This window comes from Lepidochelys kempii, chromosome 7 (assembly GCF_965140265.1).
Source record: "Lepidochelys kempii isolate rLepKem1 chromosome 7, rLepKem1.hap2, whole genome shotgun sequence".
In the NCBI taxonomy this organism is placed as follows: domain Eukaryota; kingdom Metazoa; phylum Chordata; order Testudines; family Cheloniidae; genus Lepidochelys; species Lepidochelys kempii.
In genome coordinates this window covers 71,314,832-71,336,243 of record NC_133262.1, presented here as the reverse complement: position 1 = coordinate 71,336,243, position 21,412 = coordinate 71,314,832, and the positions used below count along the sequence as shown (strand labels likewise).

The window sequence follows — 21,412 nt, the reverse complement described above, 5'->3', positions numbered from 1 at the left end:
TATTTTTCTTACAAATATTTGCACTGGTCAAAATGATAAACAAAATAAATAGTAGTTTTCAATTCACCTCATACAAGTAGTAAGCAATCTCTTTGTCATGAAAGTGTAACTTACAAATGTAGATTTTTTTGTTACATAGCTGCACTAAAAAACAAAACAATGTAAAACTTCAGAGCTACGAGTCCACTCAGTCCTACTTTGGCCACCATTGCAGAGGACATGCTTCCATGCTGATGACACTGGTTAAAAAAATAATATGTTAATTAAATTTTTGACTGAACTCCTTGGGGGAAGAATTATATGTCCCTTGCTCTGTTTTACCCACATTCTGCCATATATTTCATGTTATAGTAGTCTTGGATGATTACCTAGCTCATGTTCATTTTAAGAACACTTTCACTGCAGATTTGACAAAATGCAAAGAAGGTACCAATGTGAGTTTCTAAAGATTGCTACAGCACTCGACCCAAAGTTTAAGAATCTGAAGTGCCTTCCTAAATCTAAGAGGGATGGGGTTTTGTGGAGCATGCTTTCAGAAGTCTTAAAAGAGCAATACTAAGATGTGGAAACTACAGAACCTGAACCATCAGAAAAGAAAATCAACCTTCTACTGATGGCGTCTGACTCACAGGATGAAAATGAACATCCATTGGTCTGCACTGCTTTGGATTGTTATTGAGCAGAACCTGTCATCAGCATGGATGCATGTCACCTGGAATGTGGTTGAAGCAGGAAGGGACATATGAATCTTTAGCACATTTGGCACGTAAATATCTTGCAAAGCCAGCTACAACAGTGCCATGAGAATGCCTTTTCTCACTTTCAGGTGACACTGTATACAAGAAGCGGGCAGCATTATCTCCTGCAAATGTGAACAAACTTGTTTGTCTGAGCTATTGGCTGAATAAAAAGTAGGACTGAGTGGACTTGTAGGCTCTAAATTTTACATTGTTTTATTTTTGAATGCAGTTCTTTGTACATAATTCTACATGTGTAAGTTCAACTTTCCTGAGAAAGAGATTGCACTACAGCAATTGTACTAGGTGAATAGAAAAATACTATTTCTTTTGTTTTTTTATAGTGAAAATGCTTGTAATCAAAAATAAATATAAAGTGAGCACTGTACACTTTGTATTCTGTTTTGTAATTGAAATCAATATATTTGAAAATGTAGAAAACACCCCAAAATATTTAAATGGTATTCTATTATTAATAGAGTGATTAATCACATAATTAATAGTGAATCATTTTTAATCGCACAATTAATCACGATGAATGTTTTAATCACTTGACAGCCCTAATAAATTTCAATTGGTATTCTATTGTTTAACAGTGTGATTAATCCCAGTTAATTTTTTTAATCACAGTTACTTTTTTTTGGTTAATCGTGTGAGTTAACTGCGATTAATCGACAGCCCTAACAATAATCTAATCATTCCATTCAGTCAACCACTGTGAACCACATTCTATTCATGATGTTTGCACAGGACTCCCATTGGCATAAATAGAATTGCCACATTAAAAAAAATGTAGCTCCATGAATCAAAGCAGAATTCTTTATATCACATGAGAGATTACTTTTTTGGGTGTTGTATTGGATAGTTCAATTTTGTTTTAGATATTTTGGGCCAGATTCTCAGCTGATGTAATTTGCCATCACTCCACTGATTTCAATGGAGCTAGATGAATACACATCAGTTGGGGGGGGAGTCTGGCCACCTATCTAACTTTTTTCCCTACTTGAGGGCCAGATTCTGATAGCCTTACTCACCTTGAGTACTATCTTATCCATGAATAGACTCATTGAACTTAATGGGACTATTCAAGAAGGGAATATTGAACATGAATTAGTATACCACAGTATAGCTCTACTGAATTATAAAGTGTTTTTCAATGGTTAATAACTTTTAAGCAAAGTGTGGTCTATATTCACCACATTTCCCACTTAAGATTTCTGGGAGCCCTGCCTGTACTGATAGGGGGTAGGGAAGAAGTTGTTGGGTTGTTTTGAAGAAAACCCATTAAGAAGCAAGAAATCTAGGACGCACGATAGCCATATTTTATAATTCTGTTCAATAGTAGTATGCTTAAGAGATGTTGATTTCCCTTGGTCAATTTTAAACCATTTAATTAGCTATTTTCACAGTTTGGTGAAGTGTAACAACCCGTGTGAATTTTCACACCTAACTAAACTTGATCTTTACAGGTCAGCTGTAAATTTCAATTATCTTATGAGTACATCAATGAGTTTAGAGCTTCTTCCATGGAGGATTATTAGTTGGTTTCCCAGCTGAGCAACAGATGTAATTTTGTTAGCATGAACTATATTCTACACTGATTTACATCCCTTCTAAGCAACTTGGGTTCAATGGGATTGTATGGAACAAAAATATGAGCTAGTATTTCAGTAGTGTAAGTGAAATTTTATGAAGTCTTTTCTGCGGCCTACATAATTAAAGTGTCAGAACTCAGAGAAATTTTTGTTTCATTCACTGTAAAATATAGCAGGTCAGGGTAAAATACTTACATTAGAGAAACATACAATACATATTACAGTGACCTGTCTAGATCTTCTTTAACTTTTTCCTCTTGAAACAATGGAACTTTCTATAAGTGCTGAAATGATATTCTTAATAAATAATACACTAGTCTATCATAAGGTTAGTATTAATGTCTCTCTATTCAAACATGCTGAAACTGAATAGAACAGGTAACATATAACAGTCACATATCCTTTGCTGAGTACAAGATAGCATCTCTAACATGAGCTGAAGATTTCTCACCATTTCAGATATTCATCTATTATTCAATCAGACACGCCATCAGTTTTTAATACATTGCTCTTCCACTATTTCTGCTTTTGAGGGTGTTAAACTAACACTTTCTTTTAAGAAAGGCATTGCCTCTTTCTTCAACAGAAATCCTGCAGTGTGTTTCCAATACATTTCAAAGGATGAATTTTCTGATTGCAAGATGTAGTTGGATTTGGGAGCAATAAGGCCAGACATCTGTTAATTTAAAAAGGTTTCATTTTGAAATATGTATCTTAGGTACTGATCCTGTAGTTCACTGAGTGGAGGCAGCCTGCTGCACCCACATGGAGCCCTGCTGAAGTGAACAGGGCACTGCCCACACATATCAAATTGCAGGATTGGAGCTTTCATCAACAATAAGTTACACCCCTCAGGGAACTTGTTCCTTAAATCCAACCGTATCAAAGTAACATTTGAAGAAGGGAATCAAAGCAATGATGCTCCATTCAGGGGCATAAATCATAATTTGATCTCATATATATATTTTTATTGAAAACACACAGCAAAGATTACAGCCATAGAAAGTTGTGTAAATGAGACAATTCCATCAACTTTGCTTTTTTTAGAAAAAAGACTTCTTATGTGAATACGAATTTTTCCTTAATGCCCTAACTGGGGGGAAAATAAATGGCATATGCCTTCAGCTTTTTTTACCTTTTCTTCAGTTCACTAGACAGAAGTTGAAATATTGCTTTATTACGACTCAACATACAACAGCACTAGACCGATCGATTGTTCTATTTTGGAAACTCACTCTTGAGAATGGTGAACTGGAAACTCTGGGGCACATCTAATAACTTTAGCAATTACCTTGCTGTAAAAGGAGTACGTATTTGAATACATTTTGCGTATACTGTAGATTTTGTTAATAAATCGACCAGTCTTCCAGCATTGAACAGGGAAGGCTGTTTGGTAATTATTTACTATAGTTCATTAATTTTTTAAACAAATAATTTAAACAGACTGTATTTTAAAATAGTAGTTCATATGTCATTGCTGAATTTAGCCCACTGTATTAGTGACGTATCATGTGCTGTGGATACAGAAGAAAACAGAAAAGAAAATGTCAGAAAGCAAGTGCCTGGGACACTGCAATCAGCAAATGATCTTTCTTCTCTAAAACCTTGAGCCGCCAAATGGATCTATTTGGTGGAGCCCATGTGCCCTTGCTCATTAAAGTCAAGACAGGTTTTTACAAATGCATGGACCCACCCGTACCAAACCAGCTCCAGAAAAGGGGCCTTAAACGTTCACAAGCATAAGTCATGCTTAATTAAAATGACTGGAAAAACTGAATATGGAAACAAATTAGGACAGCATGAACAAATATATGCTGAATATTGATCATCTTGTATCTCCCTGACTGATCTCTGAATAAACCATACTAAAAATATATTTTAAACATATTCTTTTGGAGTGCTCAAAAATGTCTTCAAAGTATAACGTTATCAGAATACTGTGATTTTTGTGACAAAATAATGTGTTTGAAGTTCCCATTGGCAGAAACACACACACATGCTACCTTTTTCTTCTTTTTTTCCTTTCTCACTGAAAATCCAAACTTCAAAAGCACAGGCCACAAGATAGGGCTGCTCAGTGGTTCTGAGCAACACCCGATCATTGCATCTCCTGCTCTTATGTCCTGATTTAACAAGATGCTAATTTAAAGGTCATGGGTCATCCCACTGACTTCACTAAGACTATTCATGTAGTTAAAGGAAGCCACATGCTTAAGCATCTGGCTGAATCAGGGCTTTACAGTTGCTTCAGATTTTAGGTGGCTTGGAACCATACTTCAGAATTTAGACAGGAAAGATTGACTTTGTATGTGTGTTGGTTTGGTTTAAAATTATGAATCTGGGACGAAGTTACTGGTACAATGGATGGCTAATTACGGGCCTGTATTATTTGAGGCTACTCAAGAAGAACTTGCTCACCAGAGAATGAATTCCTGGTGGACAGTTCAACACAGCTCTACTTTGAAACCAAAGAGTCTAAGAATGAATTTGGCCATTTTGAAAAATATGCATATCCCAAGCCTTCTAACAGCCAAACAGGACAGTTTTAAAACATACTGTAACTGCAACTGAAGGTGCAACTCTGAAAAAGAAAAACAACAATACCCCCCACCCCCACAAAAAAACACCCCCAAACCAAAAATGCTTTAGATGTATGCTTTATCCCTCCTGGAACTTGTCTTTCCCTTAAAAAAATATTTTGTTAAAAACCACTATGATATGAGGGCGATTGACTATTTGGTTTCTTCTAAGTAGATGCTTTTAAATTAATGCATATAAATAATTTGTATTTAATTTCCTTCTTTTCCTGTTTAGCAAAGCATTGCAGAGATCCTTTATTTCCCCACCCCCACTCTCCTCAAAGTCACTTGGTCAATGCTGAGTCTCTGTGTGTTTTGCTTTTTAAGACAAATTTTGCCTCTCGTTCCGATTTTGCCATGGGACTCATGGGCAGAAAAGCTGTGTTTTCACTTGCACTGTTCTCTGATTCTGTGCTTGCCAGTTCATAGTCCTCTGACCTCCTTGCATCAGTCAGAATTCGAATCTGCTCCTGGACAGTTTCTAGCAATATTTTCACTTCCTGTTGTTCTGCTATAAGACAATTGCTGACTGGGGCACTGACATTGACAAGTTCAGCTGAATAGGAGTTTTTGCACCATTTGATGCCTGTTACTTCAGAAACATTTTGCATTTGCATGCAGGCTTCATCCAAGCCCACCGACGGGATGATGGGAACTGAGTTGGCCCTTGATGCAGAATATCCAACCAAGTCCTTCCGATCCACACTATTAAAATATGGGGTGGTCTCTCGTGAAGGCAGTTGCATATTTATTGAAGTATTCTGAGGAGTTTTTAAATCAGTGGATGAATACCTAAAAATAATAATAAAAGAAATAATTAGCTTTTGCATTTTGTGTGAGACAGCCAGACATGAGAGGAAACATCTGCTGAAAAAGTATCTTCCTGAAGCAAGGAATAATCACTAGCAGGGTGGTCTAGTGGATAGAGAACTTGACTGGAATTCAGCAGAGCTCCTTTCTATACCCAGCTCTGCCACTGACCTGCTTGGTGACCTTGGGCAAGTTACTTCCCTATCTGCCTCAGTTTCCCCAGGTATAAAATTAGGATAATCTTACTTACCTCCCTTTGTAAAGTGCTTTGAGAGCTAAGTATTATTATTTTTATTATTATTTCCTTATAATAAAATGTGTAGTTTTATTATTACATTCCTAATCTGGCAAGCGGATTCCCACCTTCCTCAAGCATCAATATTTTAAAACGTGGATATTTTGTTATGAATTAGAATTTGGTAGTGTTCTGAAATGTGCAGAGAAATTAACTTCAATAAACGTGTTCTGAGTGCAATCCTACATTCTGTACCCAGGTGTTTTTATGATCTGCACTCCCATTGACATCAGTGAGAGTTACAGGATCTCAGTACCTCTGAAAATCAGATCACTTATTCAAGCACCCAAGGTTCTAAAGTTGGCCCTTTTTTCGGTCATATATGGCACAAGGCTGGTGGGGTTCTGGGAAATATTCCCGGATATTAAAAAATATTAAAAAAAGACATCCTAGATCCTCCATTAATTCAAATTTTGATGGAATTACATCAAATTGCATCAATTTGCATTAATTTCACCAACATTTCCATTTTGTTTAGAAGTTGGATACAGTTGCGCTGACGAAAACTGACTTTCAAGGTACATCTACGCTGCACAAACGTCACGGCAGTAAGCAGCATATGTACACTGCACACACCCCTGGCATGGGTATAAATAGCAATGTAGGGGGCGAGGTACTGCTTAGGCGAATAAAGACACACCTGAACCCTATCCTATACATCTGTCTACATAACTAAGTAGTGCTACTTTTAGTAGTGTAGTGTCCTGCTGTCTCCCCGTTCCTGGAGCCTTTCCCCGTCACTTCTCCCCTGCCAGAGCCGTCCAGTGACAAATGTAGCCACATACCACAGCATGGACACAGCTTGCTTTTTACTGTGGCATATAGCTATACATACCTTATATGCTGCCACCAGTAGAGTGCAAAGTAAACATGGCTTCAATTGCGGCAAATACTTCAAAAACATCACGGAAAATATGTGCATTTTGAATCACTTTGGAAACTCAGCAACATGCCAAAAGTCAGCAGCTCCCTTTTTAATAAGAAACATTAATACAAATCTGCTTGTACAATCAGTTAATATTCCTATTAGCCATGGTTATCAGGGACTACGGGTTTGATTCTGATCTCAGTTACAGCATGGCAAATCAAGAGTAACTAAAGTGAAATCAGTGAAAGTGAGATCAGATTCAGGCCCCACATCTTTATTGAAAGTTCATTTTCATTTGTCACATTATCACATCACTATTTAACTAAACAAGATAAAGGCTAAATCTTACATGCTTTACACAAGAGCAAGGAAAGCAAGATTTGGCCCTAATGTAATTTAATCTTACTAGGTTTCTGAGTTTCCACTTCAAGGTTCAGATTCAGCTGGGTACTTAAGTAAAAAAGTTGCCATCTTGACTTGAAGAGGACTAATCCCTGTACTTAACTAACTCATGTCACTTGGGCTTACGTACATCATTTGGTATGGGTAGATAGAGAACTAATAAAGAAGAAGAACAGATTCCTTACATAGCACATGTTCACTAGTGTTCCATTGATTGTAGTCGACTTGATTATTGCACATTGATAGTTGTACATACAATTCAGCATATCCACCTTTGGCATGTGTTATGTTCAGTGGACCTGCAATTCTACCCTTTCTTTACACTAATACCACATTGAATTGATTTAGCAATAGTGCTTTCTGGTCTGTATCCCAAAAGTTCCTGCCCTACTCCCAGCAGCAGTGCATTCTGGGTTGAAAGGCTTTTTGAGATACCTTGTGTATGCCCAGGGAATTATGGGAGAAAGGACCAAACTCTGATGCTGCTTGAAGAGATGTGATATCTCTTGTGTTTCACAGTGGAAGTATTAAAGAAAGTTGCAAAACAACTTTTGGGCAAATGAGGAAGAAACACGCAAACACAGAATGAAATTAGACATCTTCCAAGTCCATTTATCAAAAATCACTCGTAGAGCACATTTCAAAGAATCAATATTAAATATGGATCAAAGAAATACATCTGTAGAGAGGACATCTTAAATAAATAAATAAAATAAAAACAAAATAGTGCAGACCTGTTGGCTTGTGCCCACTCTTGCTTCCCTTGCATTTGTTTATATAATAATTTTCAAATCACTATAGCCGGAGTGGTCTCATCAGTTGCATTATACATTTGTATTGATAATTCAGCCCCTAAATATACTTTCTGGGCTGCACCCTGCAAATGAAGCGAGTGAATTCTTTTAACGAATTTCACATGTCTAGTGATGATACACTAGCATAAGCAAGTATGAACTCAGATATTGATATGAAAATGTTAAAATTTGCCAAGTCCATAATATGGACTCAGGTCATGATATTTCGAACCCCAAAACGGCAAACATGTTTAATGCTCAGCACATTCCCGTGAATCCTCCTTAAGTACAATCAGATGTCCTAATCCTGCACTGGGAATTGTGCATTTCCATCCTTGTGTCCATGTGGTTTTCAATCAAGGATCAAAGCTGGACTAAAGCATTCAATTTGTGGGTGAGCAGATGAAGGGAAATAGCAGGGAAATCAGATTTGAACAAGTGAGGCTCAACTTTCATTTGTGTAGGGGCTGGATCCTGCTCTTGAAACAGCAAACAGAATTTTACTGATTTAATTGGGAGCAGAACTAGACCCAGAGCGATCACAGAAAATGGGGCATTATTATAAAGATACAGAACAAATACATTTTAAACAACTTTTCCTTAAAGAAAATAATTATTTTCTTCCTAAATAAACTCATTTTACATTTCCTTTTTTTGTCCTTCTGGAATGCAACTCCCTTCCTCTCCTCACCTCCTTTGCTTAAACAGAGACAAAAGAAGAAACTAATAAACATTTAGAATAAGTAATAATAATTACGTGTTTTATTTGTGTAATTCTCAGGGTGCTGAGTGAGAATAAAATTGAACAAAACATGGTATGCTACCCTCTCCAAATCCTGACACATTTTAAGATGGACAAAATAAGTTGGGCAGAGCTACATTTGAAATGGGTTGTCTCAGCACAGTACAAATAACTTTATAGCAAACTAACTCTAGATCTTCGAAGTTAATATATATAAAAATACAGAGAAATGATATATATATATATATGTATATGTATGTATATATATATATACACACACACACAGAGAAATGCTGCCTTGTGTGTGCATGTGTTTGTGTGTGTGTGTGCGCATCAGGTTTGTGTTATAATATATATAATATACACACACACAAACCTGATGTGTGTTTGTGTACATGCATATTTACACACATACACAGACACACAGCAGGACTCCATACATCTCGTAAAAGTTAATATCCTGAAAGGTAAACAGCTGTCACCTAAATAACCTGCAGTCAAAATGCTGGCCACTTAATCAAAAATAAACTGTCACCCTCAGACCACAGTCAGTCTCTGGGGATGTGAATGGCCCGGAGATGCTTTGTTTGTTTATGGATCTAATTTAGAACAGGTTTCTCTACTATTTAATTAGCTGGGTGCACTAATTAATCAACCGATATTAACTCTGCTGAACAAACTCTAAACTGTCAGGCCCTATTTCAAACCATGAAACCTGGCATTTCTTGAAAGCAGCAAACACTTTCCCCCAAACAAGAAAAGAGAAGAAAATTCAGAAGATGGAGTACATTTGTGTAGCCCAGAATAAATAATTATAAAAGCTCTCCTTTGCCAAAGATGAATGTGCAATTTCTGTCTAACCTGTAGTCAGAACTGCTGATGAATGAGCCCCAGAAGATGCAGAGTACATTGTAGGTTTGGCTATGCAATCAAAAGTTCAGATATTTATCTGGAAAAACTGGGGGGGCGGGGGACTTAAACATTTTTGCAGAAATCGACTTCCTTGTGAGAGCTACAGTCAATTGGACTGGAAATCTCAAGGGAATAGCCATACTGTGAGATTTCTGGTATCTTTTTTTGGGATCAGAAATGGGTTTCTGTCACTTTGTGTTTGGTCCAGGCTGAAACTCCAGAGAACAAGAGATTTAAAAATAAAACAAAACAAAACACTAAAAAATCAAAACACATCATGCGAAAAATGTCGTTTTTTAAAACGTAAACCTTTTGTATGGTTTTGCTCCAAAAAAACAACCCCACTTTTTTCAACCAAACAGATCAACCCATCAGTAGACTGCACCATGCTTTGCAAAGACCTGGTACGTTATTTTTTGAAGACTTCATTTTAATAAAATCAGATTAACAAACAAAACTGTATAATAGAAAGGAAATCAAAGAAACACATGTATCATCACACCTAACACTGAACCATTATTGCAACTCCTTTTTAAGGACTCTCTTTTAAGAATTCTGGTATCAAATTAGCTTTCAAGATTAAAACATAAAACTGCTCTTCCCCTTCAAAAAGGGAATGATCTGAATACCCTGTATAGATAATACCCTGTAAAGTATTTTCCATCCTGATTTTACAGAGGTGATTCTTTTACCTTTTCTTTAATTAAAATTCTTCTTTTAAGAACCGGATTGATTTTTCATTGTTCTTAAGATCCAAGGGTTTGGGTCTGTGTTCACCTGTACAAATTGGTGAGGATTATTATCAAGCCTTCCCCAGGAAAGGGAGTGGAGGGCTTGGGAGGATATTTTGGGGGAAGACGTCTGCAAGTGGTCTCTTTGCCTGTTCTTTGTTTAAAACGCTTGGTGGTGGCAGCATTACTGTTCAAGGCCAAGGCAAAGTTTGTACCTTTGGGAAGTTTTTAACCTAAGCTGGTAAGAATAAGCTTAGGGGGTCTTTCATGCAGGCCCTCACATCTGTACCCTAGAGTTCAGAGTGGGGAAGGAACTCTGACACACTGGTACTAGCTGATTATTCAATACAAGTTTCAGAGTAACAGCCGTGTTAGTCTGTATTCGCAAAAAGAAAAGGAGTACTTGTGGCACCTTAGAGACTAACCAATTTATTTGAGCATAAGCTTTCGTGAGCTACAGCTCACTTCATCAGATGCATACTGTGGAAAATACAGAAGATGTTTTTATACACACAGACCATGAAAAAATGGGTGTTTATCACTACAAAAGGTTTTCTCTCCCCCCACCCCACTCTCCTGCTGGTAATAGCTATGTCACAAGTACTCCTTTTCTTTATTCAATACAAGGAATTCTTAAGCACTCACTCCTATGGTATCTGGGTTTCATGATAGAATTCAACACTTGAACCACACACGTATATAGATCGTAAACTGACTCTGCCTTAAATAATAAGAGTCACACACAGTAGCGCTAGTGAAAATCTGGTCTTTCTTACCTGGTCTCAGTCATAAGACATGTGCCAGAGACCCCAGAGGCTGCTTAAAGGGGCGGGGAGGGGTTGGTTTGCCTCCCCACTGCTGATTCTCCTCTTCCTCTCTCAGGGCTACCTCCTCCTGCCCCCTAGCAGCCTGATTCCCTTGGTCCATAAGCTACTACTCCCACTTCTTTCAAATTTGAGTGAGTGGTATTGGGATCAGGCTCACATGGTCAGAGCACCACTCAGGTTTGGCCTGGCCATCCTTCTGTCATGACAGAGAGGAGGTCATGCCAAATTTGAGTGAGTTATGTTGTGACCCTGTGCTACTCAGACAAAAAGTGGTTGGGCTATGGCCCAAGTGGCCCCCTCAGCTCCGTGGCCTGAAAGATACCCAAGGAGTTTTCCACTGACTCAAAAGATTTTAAGGCCAGAGCAGCCCTCTGTGATAATCTTTCTAGTCTGAATTCTCACATAAAACAGTCTATAGAGTTCACCCACTAATTTTTGTGTCAAGGCCACTAACTTCTGGATGAATTAGACAACAGCATATATTTTAGAAAGACAGCCAATTTTGATTAAAAGTTGCCTAGTGACAGAGAATCTATCACATCGCTAGCTAAGTTGCTTTAACAGAGAGCTGATCAATAAATTTCTTGCAAAATTCTTTGGTTTTGTCAAATCAGCATTTTCTGACAAAAATGATTTGACAAAATCAAAAAATTTAGCAACAACATATCAATTGCATCCACATTTTCAGTGAAAAATTATCAGAACGTTTTTTTTTTTCACTGAGTTACTCCAGATTTACAACCATGTAAGGGAGATCAAAATCTAACCCTACATTTGTACTGAAGAGTGAGAATGTGGTAGGAATTCATAAAGTGTCACAGGAAATTCACCTATTAACTGAAGCGGGTTAAGAAAGAGTGGTGGGCTTCAAAGGGGGACCTATAGTTTTATCTGTTTTGATGCTTTAAGACTAGACTGTACCATACATTTTGGGCACAGGAAAGGAAGCAGGAGTAATAAAGGAATTATCTTTGGGATTACAAGGTTGAAGGAACACCTGCTTTGAAATAACGAGGAGGCCTTGTGGCACCGTAGAGACAAACAAATTTATTTGGGCATAAGCTTTCGTGGGTTCTAGCCCACGAAAGCTTATGCCCAAATAAATGTGTTAGTCTCTATGGTGCCATAAGGACTCCTCGTTGTTTTTGCTGATACAGACTAACACGGCTACTGCTCTGAAACCTGCCTTGAAATGAAGACTTTTTTTAATGCATTGCTAGATTATTTTTATCACAGTGCATTGACAATTCTTCCCTGCACCACAGAGGACATATATGTATTCTTGTTAAGTTGGGCAACAAGAGATAGACTGTCATTGGTACTATTTGTACCATTATTTGTAGTGCCTCAAACCAGAAAATTGATCGCCCTTTGGAGTCCATCGAACATTTGTGCTTAGTTACAACTTTTGAATTTGTCCTTATGAGAATGGTCATTAAATGCTACTTTACTGGAATTTCAGTTGTTCATATGTACACCTGGGTGATTATGGATTTCCTTATTTCTTTCTGGTTGATAGCCCTCAGTAAAAGAAAAGCCTTCTGTTGCCTGAGGATGCCCAGAGATAGAGGTGACATGAACTCACAGGGATCAGAGTTGGTCAGATTCACCTGACTTTTTGTTTGAGGTATTGCATGGAGCAAATAAAATAATTAATACAGCTGGGTGGCTCTGAAGTTGTTTACCTGGTGAAAGGCAGAGTAATTCATGTATTGCAACATGTTTAAAATAGTACAGCCTTCTAAGACAATTACTTCTACTAGTGCACGTTTTTTTTTGGTCTCCTAGTTACTCTTGCCCTGCTAAGGATATGAATTTGTCTTAAATGTGGGCTGCATCTCCCAAAATCTAGTGATGGATTTTCATTAATTTGTAACAAAATTTGAATGCTCAGAGAGCTTATTTAAATACATTTATAATGAGATTCGACGTGCTATTGACTCATATCAGATTATTTGAGGTGGGGATTGTGCATTGTGTGACCCTCTGCCCCCTTTTGCCTTTGCCCTGCTCTAATAGCAGCTTCTGATTTAGCATGGTGTTGCTTTTCAAAGACGCTGCAGAATAGAAAAATCTCTGTTCTGAGTGTCTGGGGGGCTTTGTTCTCATCATGCAATAAACAACCTGTACTTAAATTGTCCTTTTAAGGCCACCATATCGTGAGAACCCCAGCACTATTTGAAATTTGACTGTGTGTTGTGTAAGCATCTGGATCTCTGTCTATATGAGAGCCTTAACTTTAAACCTATTTGTCTTTATTTACTTCAACAAAAAACTATTTAGCCCAGTGAAGGGGGACACAACTTACTGGTCTACCTGCTAAACTGACCAGTGTGTTCATGCTTCAGAGTCACTGCTTATCTCCTGCAGGCTATCTAAACAACCTCCCTCTGTCAATCCGTGCTTTTTGTGACTGCCCCAGTGATTTGCTCTGACAGTGGCATTTATATTCATGTAGTTGGGATTAAATCACCTCAAGAGAAGAGAAACCTTAGGTCTGGGACTTTGCTGTTCAGACCTTCAGTAACTGAACCTTCTGAAACTTGCACCATGGGATTTCAGAATCGTCTGTCTATGAAAAGATTTCATCCTGCTGTCATTTTCCCGTGCAAATTTTGGCTACTGCCAAAAGACTGCCTCTGTGACTGTGTCCATGGGTCCAGCTACGCTTGTCTGGGAAGCTTTGTCCTAGCATTCTAGCATGTGCATGCACTTAAAAGCCAGAGCTACTACCGGCACATTGAGAGGCTGATCATGTTTTGCTGACAACAACAGTCACCACACAACAGCTGGAAGAAACATGGTACATGGCCTGAACCAAAGGCTACTGAGGTAAATTAATGCTCCCCATAGACTTTCTCAAACTCACATGCAGTACCCAACAGTAGTCAATGGAAAACAGTAAAGTATCAAAATACATAACAAAAACCTGCAAATGTCACCCACATATCTCCATTTTTTTTTTATCGAAACATAGGAATTGCCAGATTAGATCAAACCTGAGTTCCATCTAGTTCAGTTTCACGTCTCTGCAATGGCCAGCACCAACTGCTTCAGAGAAGGTGTAGGATTTCCTGCAGTAGACAGATGTGTGATAATCTTCCCCCAGGAAGATCTCATCCTCATAATCAGAGATTTGTTTATATCCTGGACCATGTGATTTCACATCCTTCCAAAGTTGTTAGCATTGACTATTATAAATCTATATATCTGTGTCATCCATCTAACTATCTAATCCCTTTTCTGAATCTTGCTAAGTTCTTGGCCTCAGCAATACCTTATGACAATGAGTTCTATGGTCTAAATATGCATTGTTTGAAAAAAAAATCTCATTTTTTTTTATCATTTTTGAAGTTGACACCTTTTAATTTCATTGAATGTCCCCTCATTCTTGAGTAATGAGACAGGTACAGCAGAATCTCCCAACCTACCTTCTCTAAACTATCATTATTTTACATACTTCTATCATGCCCCCATTTATTTGTCTTCTTTCTAAGGCAGACAAGCACAGTCTTTTCAGTGTCTCTTCATAGGAGAGATTTTCTATATCCATAATCAGTTTCATCATCTGTCTTTTGAACCTCTCTAATTCTGAAATATTATTTTGAGATGCGTTGACCAGTACTGTTCGCACATTACAGAAGAGGCCCAACCACTGATTTATATATTATCTTTATAATAATTTCTGTATTATTCTCCACACTGTTCCTTATGCATCCTAACATCATTCATGTTTGCTTTTTTGACTAGCAAGTAGCACATTAAGCTGTCCACAATGCCAATTTTATTACTTTGCATTTATCATCACAGTACTTTATCTGCCATTGTGTTGCCAGTTCATCTAGCTTGGCTAATTCCTTCTGAAGTCGCTCAGTCATCTCTGAACTTGACTAACCTAAAGAACTTTGTGTCATCTCTAACTTTTGTTACTTCACTACTCATTCCCCTTTACGGGACTCTAATAAATATATTGAAGCTTCACTGGTATGGAACCTCAGTGCACCCTGCTGTTAAACTTTTGTCATGATGAAAATTGACTATTTATTCCTACACTTTGCTTCCTGTTTTAGCCCCCCTTTTTTTGAACCATGACAATACTTTCCCCCATGACAACTTAATTTCTTTGGCAGACTCTAATGAGGAACCTTGTCAAACACTCTCTGAAAGCCCTGATAAATTATGGCAACTGATTCTCCTTAAATATGCCATACTTTAAAGAAGTACAATAAAACTGCCTCACAATGGATATTGTATTTGTTAACCAATGAATCCCTTAAGTAATTTAAAGAGATTATTGTAATGACTTAGGTAAAAAATAAATTAAAATAATAAAACCCAAAAGACAATTAAAATAAATCTGTTTGACTGTTCTCAATAGCCCTTAGTGATACAATTATCTGAATGTGGCTCAGACTAGGTTTCTCTATGATCTGCTGTGATATTAAAGATTTGATACAGGCTTTTATTAGAGCTGTGGCTTGCCCAAGTGTCCATGTTTAAAATATCATCTTCCCCTCCTGCTATGCAGTATACCATATGCCACTAAGATGGTAGCCTCCAACCCAAAGGTAAGTCCATAGTACTACATATACCTAATGCAGTCTGTCAAGTGTTCAGGAATCTTTTGGGGGTGAAAAGCACTGTATAAAAAACATATATATATATATATATATATATGCCGATAAACAGCTGTGGTCTGTGTTATCCAGGAGGTAAAAGCAGAAGGGCACAATGGTTGCTTCTGACCTTCAAAACTAAAAACACATACACAAGCCCATCTTGTCTCTTCAGTTTATTTTATTTATTTCAGGTGTTGCACATAGTCAATTCAGAAATATTGGAGGCTGATTCTATTCTAACTTATGCCCATTTTATATCAGTGTAACTCCATTGATTTCAGTGCAATTAATCTTGATTTCTAACAGTTTATGTGAAATAAGTGCCAGACCCATTACATCCCAGACATTTCCTCCTCATTGAACAAGAATTATATTTGTATAAGATCTGGAGGCTCTTTTGGAAAACTGTGGAATATTTAAATATTATGGGATTGGCTTTCAGAGGCACTCAGCGGCTGCAACAACAACTGACTTCAAAGGAAGCTGCACTTCTGAAAGTCAAGCCTGAAGAGTAAGTGGCACTTGCATTCAATTGCTGTATCTTTTACTGAAGATGAGTTGAAAAAGAAAATAACTCCACAACTTTTTTTGTGCATTTTAAAGGGAAAAGGCAACTGACAAGGTCATGTTATGTCTACTCCAAATGTATTTAAGGTAGCATATTTTGTAATTGTAAACAAAATGTGAGCTTTGCACTATTTGTTTTCCCATATTTGTCCAGTATTGATGGTGAAGACAATGCTGTGTACTACTCACTAGAATTACAGATCATGATATCAGTAAATGAGAAAAACAATATCTGTAAAAGATGCCAAGCAGGCAATCACTTGCAGTCTGTGCTGATCATTTCTTCTTCAGACTTTGAAGGGATTAAAATAAAAAGCAGCCATCCAAATAAAAATATAATATCCTCAAAGGCCAATATGTTGAAAATGTATTTTTGCTTTTAACATTATACATTGGATGCATAATTGTCTCAAAACTAGCAAGTACTGTAATAGCAAAGCAGATTTTCCAGATAAGGGATTTTTATTTATTTTATTTTGCAGCTGATAATGTACTTGTTTGCTTCAGTTGTTTTTATTACATACCCTTGACAAGGCATTGTGTCCTGATCTGTGATCCTTGACTCTTCTAGCTGTTGATATGCTGGTCCTGTAATTCCATTGAACCTACCCCGAGGTAAGGGTGGAGTCCTCCGAAAGGCATTCTTGTGTAGCATTCCACTTCTTTGTCCTGGGCTGCAGCATGAAGAGAGACTTCTGGGGACAAGAACAAGAGTACGGTAAAAATTACCAGAGCCCCCAACATAAATATGTATAAAGTAAAGATTACAGAATTAATAATACATGGACTGTGGTATTATAATTTTGCTGGGGTCATTTGTGATGTCAGCAGTAGTTCTCCATGGAAATATAATGCTGTAATTCTTACTTGGCTGTTTATTCCATGTTTAAATGTCAGTCTCTCCTGGAAGAATAGAAATAAATGAAAGGTACATTGGTAATTCTCTTGTATTTGGTCAGATGTCCTTCTATTTCCCATCATTATCATCCTGGTACTTAGTGTCAGATCAACAGCTGAGGATCTGGACCTTAAATTTTAGGCATATCTACCACAGCTTTATCAACCTGCACTGTACATTTTTAGTAACAATCAGTTGTACTTTCTTTTTTTATTGTGGTAAGGTTGCACAAAATTTGAGTAATTTTTAAATACGTTTTACCTATTACAGAAAAGTGCCACCTTCTGAAAATTATTTTTATATTTTAATGGAGCTAGGAATTGTTTCCATTTACTGCAGGAATCATAAGGGATCTGGAATCCACATAAAGTTATTTTATGTTAGAGTTGAATTCAGTTGCTGCTAATGCAAAAGTAAGGAAACACACGATTAAGCCAGAATCATAACCTATTTCTATCATTAACTGGTTACAAAGGTGCATAGCATCACTGACTTGTTTGTTTTCCAGCTATTCTTCTTTTGCAGTATGTCATCTGTGCATTTCCTTTATTATCTATTAGTCTGTGGCATAATCTTAATGATAAAGCATAGAGTCAAACATAGTAAAAATCTTAAATGAATCAAACAGTACCAAAGAATCTCTATTGGTAGAAATTCCATGCTTGAATAATAAGAGTATAGCAATAGAAATGTACTACCAACCACCTGACCAGGATGGTGATGGTGATTGCGAAAGGCTCAAGGAGATTAGAGAGGCTACAGAAAACCCAATAATAATGGACGAGAAGCTGGATATGAGTCAGCAGTGTGCCCTTGTTGCCAAGAAGGCCAATGGCATTTTGGGATGTATAAGTAGGGACATAGCCAGCAGATCGAGGGACGTGATCTTCCCCCTCTATTCAACATTGGTGAGGCCTCATCTGGAGTACTGTGTCCAGTTTTGGGCCCCACACTACGAGAAGGATGTGGATAAATTGGAGAGAGTCCAGCGAAGGGCAACAAAAATGATTAGGGGTCTGGAACACATGACTGAGGGAACTGGGATTGTTTAGTCTGCAGAAGAGAAGAATGAGGGGGGATTTGATAGCTGCTTTCAGCTACCTGAGAGGTGGTTCCAAAGAGGATGGCTCTAGACTATTCTCAGTGGTAGAAGATGACAGGACAAGGAGCAATGGTCTCAAGTTGCAGTGGGGGAGGTTTAGGTTGGATATTAGGAATCTCCTTCCTTAGAACTTTTTAAGGTCCGGCTTGACAAAGCCCTGGCTGGGATGATTTAATTGGGGAATGGTCCTGCTATGAGCAGGGGGTTGGACTAGATGACCTCCTGAGGTCCCTTCCAACCCTGATATTCTATGATTCTATGATTTCAACTATCACCATTGTCATAAATATAAAGGGAAGGGTAACCACCTTTAAAATCCCTCCTGGCCAGAGGAAAAATCCTTTCACCTGTAAAGGGTTAAGAAGCTAACTCGCTGGCACCTGACCAAAATGACCAATGAGGAGACAAGATACTTTCAAAAGCTGGGAGGAGGGAGAAAAACAAAGGGTCTGTGTCTGTCTGTGTGATGCTTTTGCCGGGGACAGAACAGGAATGGAGTCTTAGAACTTAGTAAGTAATCTAGCTAGAGATGCAGTAGATTATGATTTCTTTAAATGGCTGAGAAAATAGCTGTGCTGAATAGAATGACTATTCCTGTCTGTGTGTCTTTTTTGTAACTTAAGGTTTTGCCTAGAGGGATTCTCTATGTTTTGAATCTAATTACCCTGTAAGGTATTTACCATCCTGATTTTACAGAGGTGATTCTTTTTTACTTCTATTAAAAGTCTTCTTGTAAGAAAACTGAATGCTTTTTCATTGTTCTTAAGATCTAAGGGTTTGGGTCTGTGGTCACCTATGCAAATTGGTGAGGATTTTTACCAAACCTTCCCCAGGAAGTGGGGTGCAAGGGTTGGGAGGATTTTGGGGGAAAAGACGTTTCCAAACGACGTTTTCTCAGGAACCCAGATAAAGTTTGGTGGTGGCAGTGGAAGTCCAAGGGCAAAGGGTAAAATAGTTTGTACCTTGGGTAAGTTTTAACCTAAGCTGGTAACAGTAAGCTTAGGAGGTTTTCATGCAGGTCCCCATATCTGTACCCTAGAGTTCAGAGTGGGGAAGGAACCTTGACAACCATATTGACTTGGTATATGTCACCTCAGGACGGGATGCAAAGATAAAGTTTCTAGCATTAACAAATGCTTCTTGGAGCAGCTAGTCTTGGAACCCAAGAGCAACAATAATGTAATTAAATTGAACATCCTTGTAGAGGGGGAAATACCAAAGAAACCCACCACAGTAGCATTTAACTTCAAATAGGCAAACTATACAAAAATGAGAAAGGTAATTAAACAGAAATTAAAATGAACAAAAGTGAAATGCCTGCAAGCTGCATGACATTTTAAAAAAAACATAATAACTTAATATATATCCTAAATAAATAAATAAACAAGAAGAAACAGCAGCAGCAGCAGCAGCAAGAAGACCAAAAATGCCACCATGGCTAAACAGATAAGTAAAAGAGGCAGTAAGAGGTAAAAAAGCATCCTTTAAGAACTGGAAAATTCTCCTGAGAAAAATAGAAAGGAGCAAAAACTCTGCCAAGTCAAGTGTAAAAGTATAATTAGGCAGGCCAAAAAAATTATGAAGACCAACTAATAAAAGGCACAAAAACTAGCAGTATTTTTAAAAAAATACATCAGAAGCAGGAAGCCTGCAAACAATCAGTGGGGCCACTGAACAATCAATGTGATAAAGGAGCATATAAGGAAGACAAGCCCACTGCAGGGAAGCTGTATGTGTTAATTGCATCAGTCTTTACTGCAGAGTATTGGAGGGAGATTCCCACACCCAATCCATTTTTTTAGGTGACACATCTAAGGAACTTTTGCAGATTGAGGTGTCATTAGAGGTGCTCTTGGAACAAATTGATAAATTAAATGGTCATAAGTCACTAAGATTAGATTGCATTCACTCAAGAGTTCTGAAGGAACATGAAATTGCAGAAGTACTGACTGTGGTACGTAACCTATCATTTCAGTTGGCCTCTCTATCACATGTTTGGAGGATAGCTAACGTAATCCCAATTTTTTTAAAAAAGCTCCAAAGACAACCTCACAATTATAGACCAGTAAACCTAATGTCAGAACCAGACCATGAATACAATACGTTGGCGAAGGCTTAACATGGTTTTTGTAAAGGTAAATCATGCCTCACCAATTTATTAGAATTCTTTGAGGGAATCAACAAGCATGTGTATATGGGTGATCTAGAAGATATAGTGTACTTGGATTTTCAGAAAGTCTTTGACAACGTCCCTCACCAAAGGCTTTTAAGTAAAGGAAGCAGTCATGGAATAAGAGGGAAGGTCCTCTCATGGATCAGTAACTGGTTAAAAGCTAGGAAACAAAGGGTAGAAATAAATGGTCAGTTTTCACAGTGCAGAGAGTAAACAGAGTGCTCCCCCAAGGATCTGTACTGGGACCTCAGCTGTTCAACATATTCATAAATTATCTGGAAAAAGGGGTTAAAAATGAGGTGGCAAAGTTTGCAGACAATAAAAAAGTTACTCAACTTAGTTAAGTCCAAAGTTGTCTGCAAAAAGTTATAAAGGAATCTCACAAAAGTTGGTGACTGGGCAAGAAAATGGCACATGAAATTCAGTGTTTTTAAATGCAAAGCAATGCACATTGGAAAACATAATACCTGCTATACATGCACAGTGATGGAGTCTAAACCAGCTGTCACAACTCAAGAAAGAGATCTTGAAGTCATTGTGGATAGTTCCCTGAAAACAGCTGCTCAATGTGCAACAGCAGTCAAAAGATCTAATAGAATATTGGGAACCATTAGGAAAGGAGTAAAAAATAAGTCAGGAAATATCATAATGCCACTATATAAATCTATGGTACGCCCACACCTTGAATACTGCATGCAGTCACCCATCTCAAAAAAAAAAAAAGTATATTAGAATTGGAAACGGTACAGAGAAGGGCAACA

General features: G+C 37.7%; 1 protein-coding gene across 2 annotated transcripts in view; it reads right to left on the bottom strand.

Moving 5' to 3' along the window:
* Positions 1 to 1,279: 1,279 nt before the first annotated feature.
* NRG3 (neuregulin 3) overlaps positions 1,280 to 21,412 on the bottom strand; it is a 920,908-nt gene continuing 900,775 nt past the window's right edge. For both annotated transcript variants that reach the window (XM_073353289.1, XM_073353290.1), the window contains exons 8-9: positions 17,003 to 17,173; positions 1,280 to 5,703 (exon numbers count right to left, since the gene is read on the bottom strand). In XM_073353289.1, the coding sequence (XP_073209390.1) occupies positions 5,196 to 5,703; positions 17,003 to 17,173 (679 nt within the window). In that variant the 3' untranslated portion in view covers positions 1,280 to 5,195. The remainder of the gene's footprint in view (positions 5,704 to 17,002; positions 17,174 to 21,412) is intronic.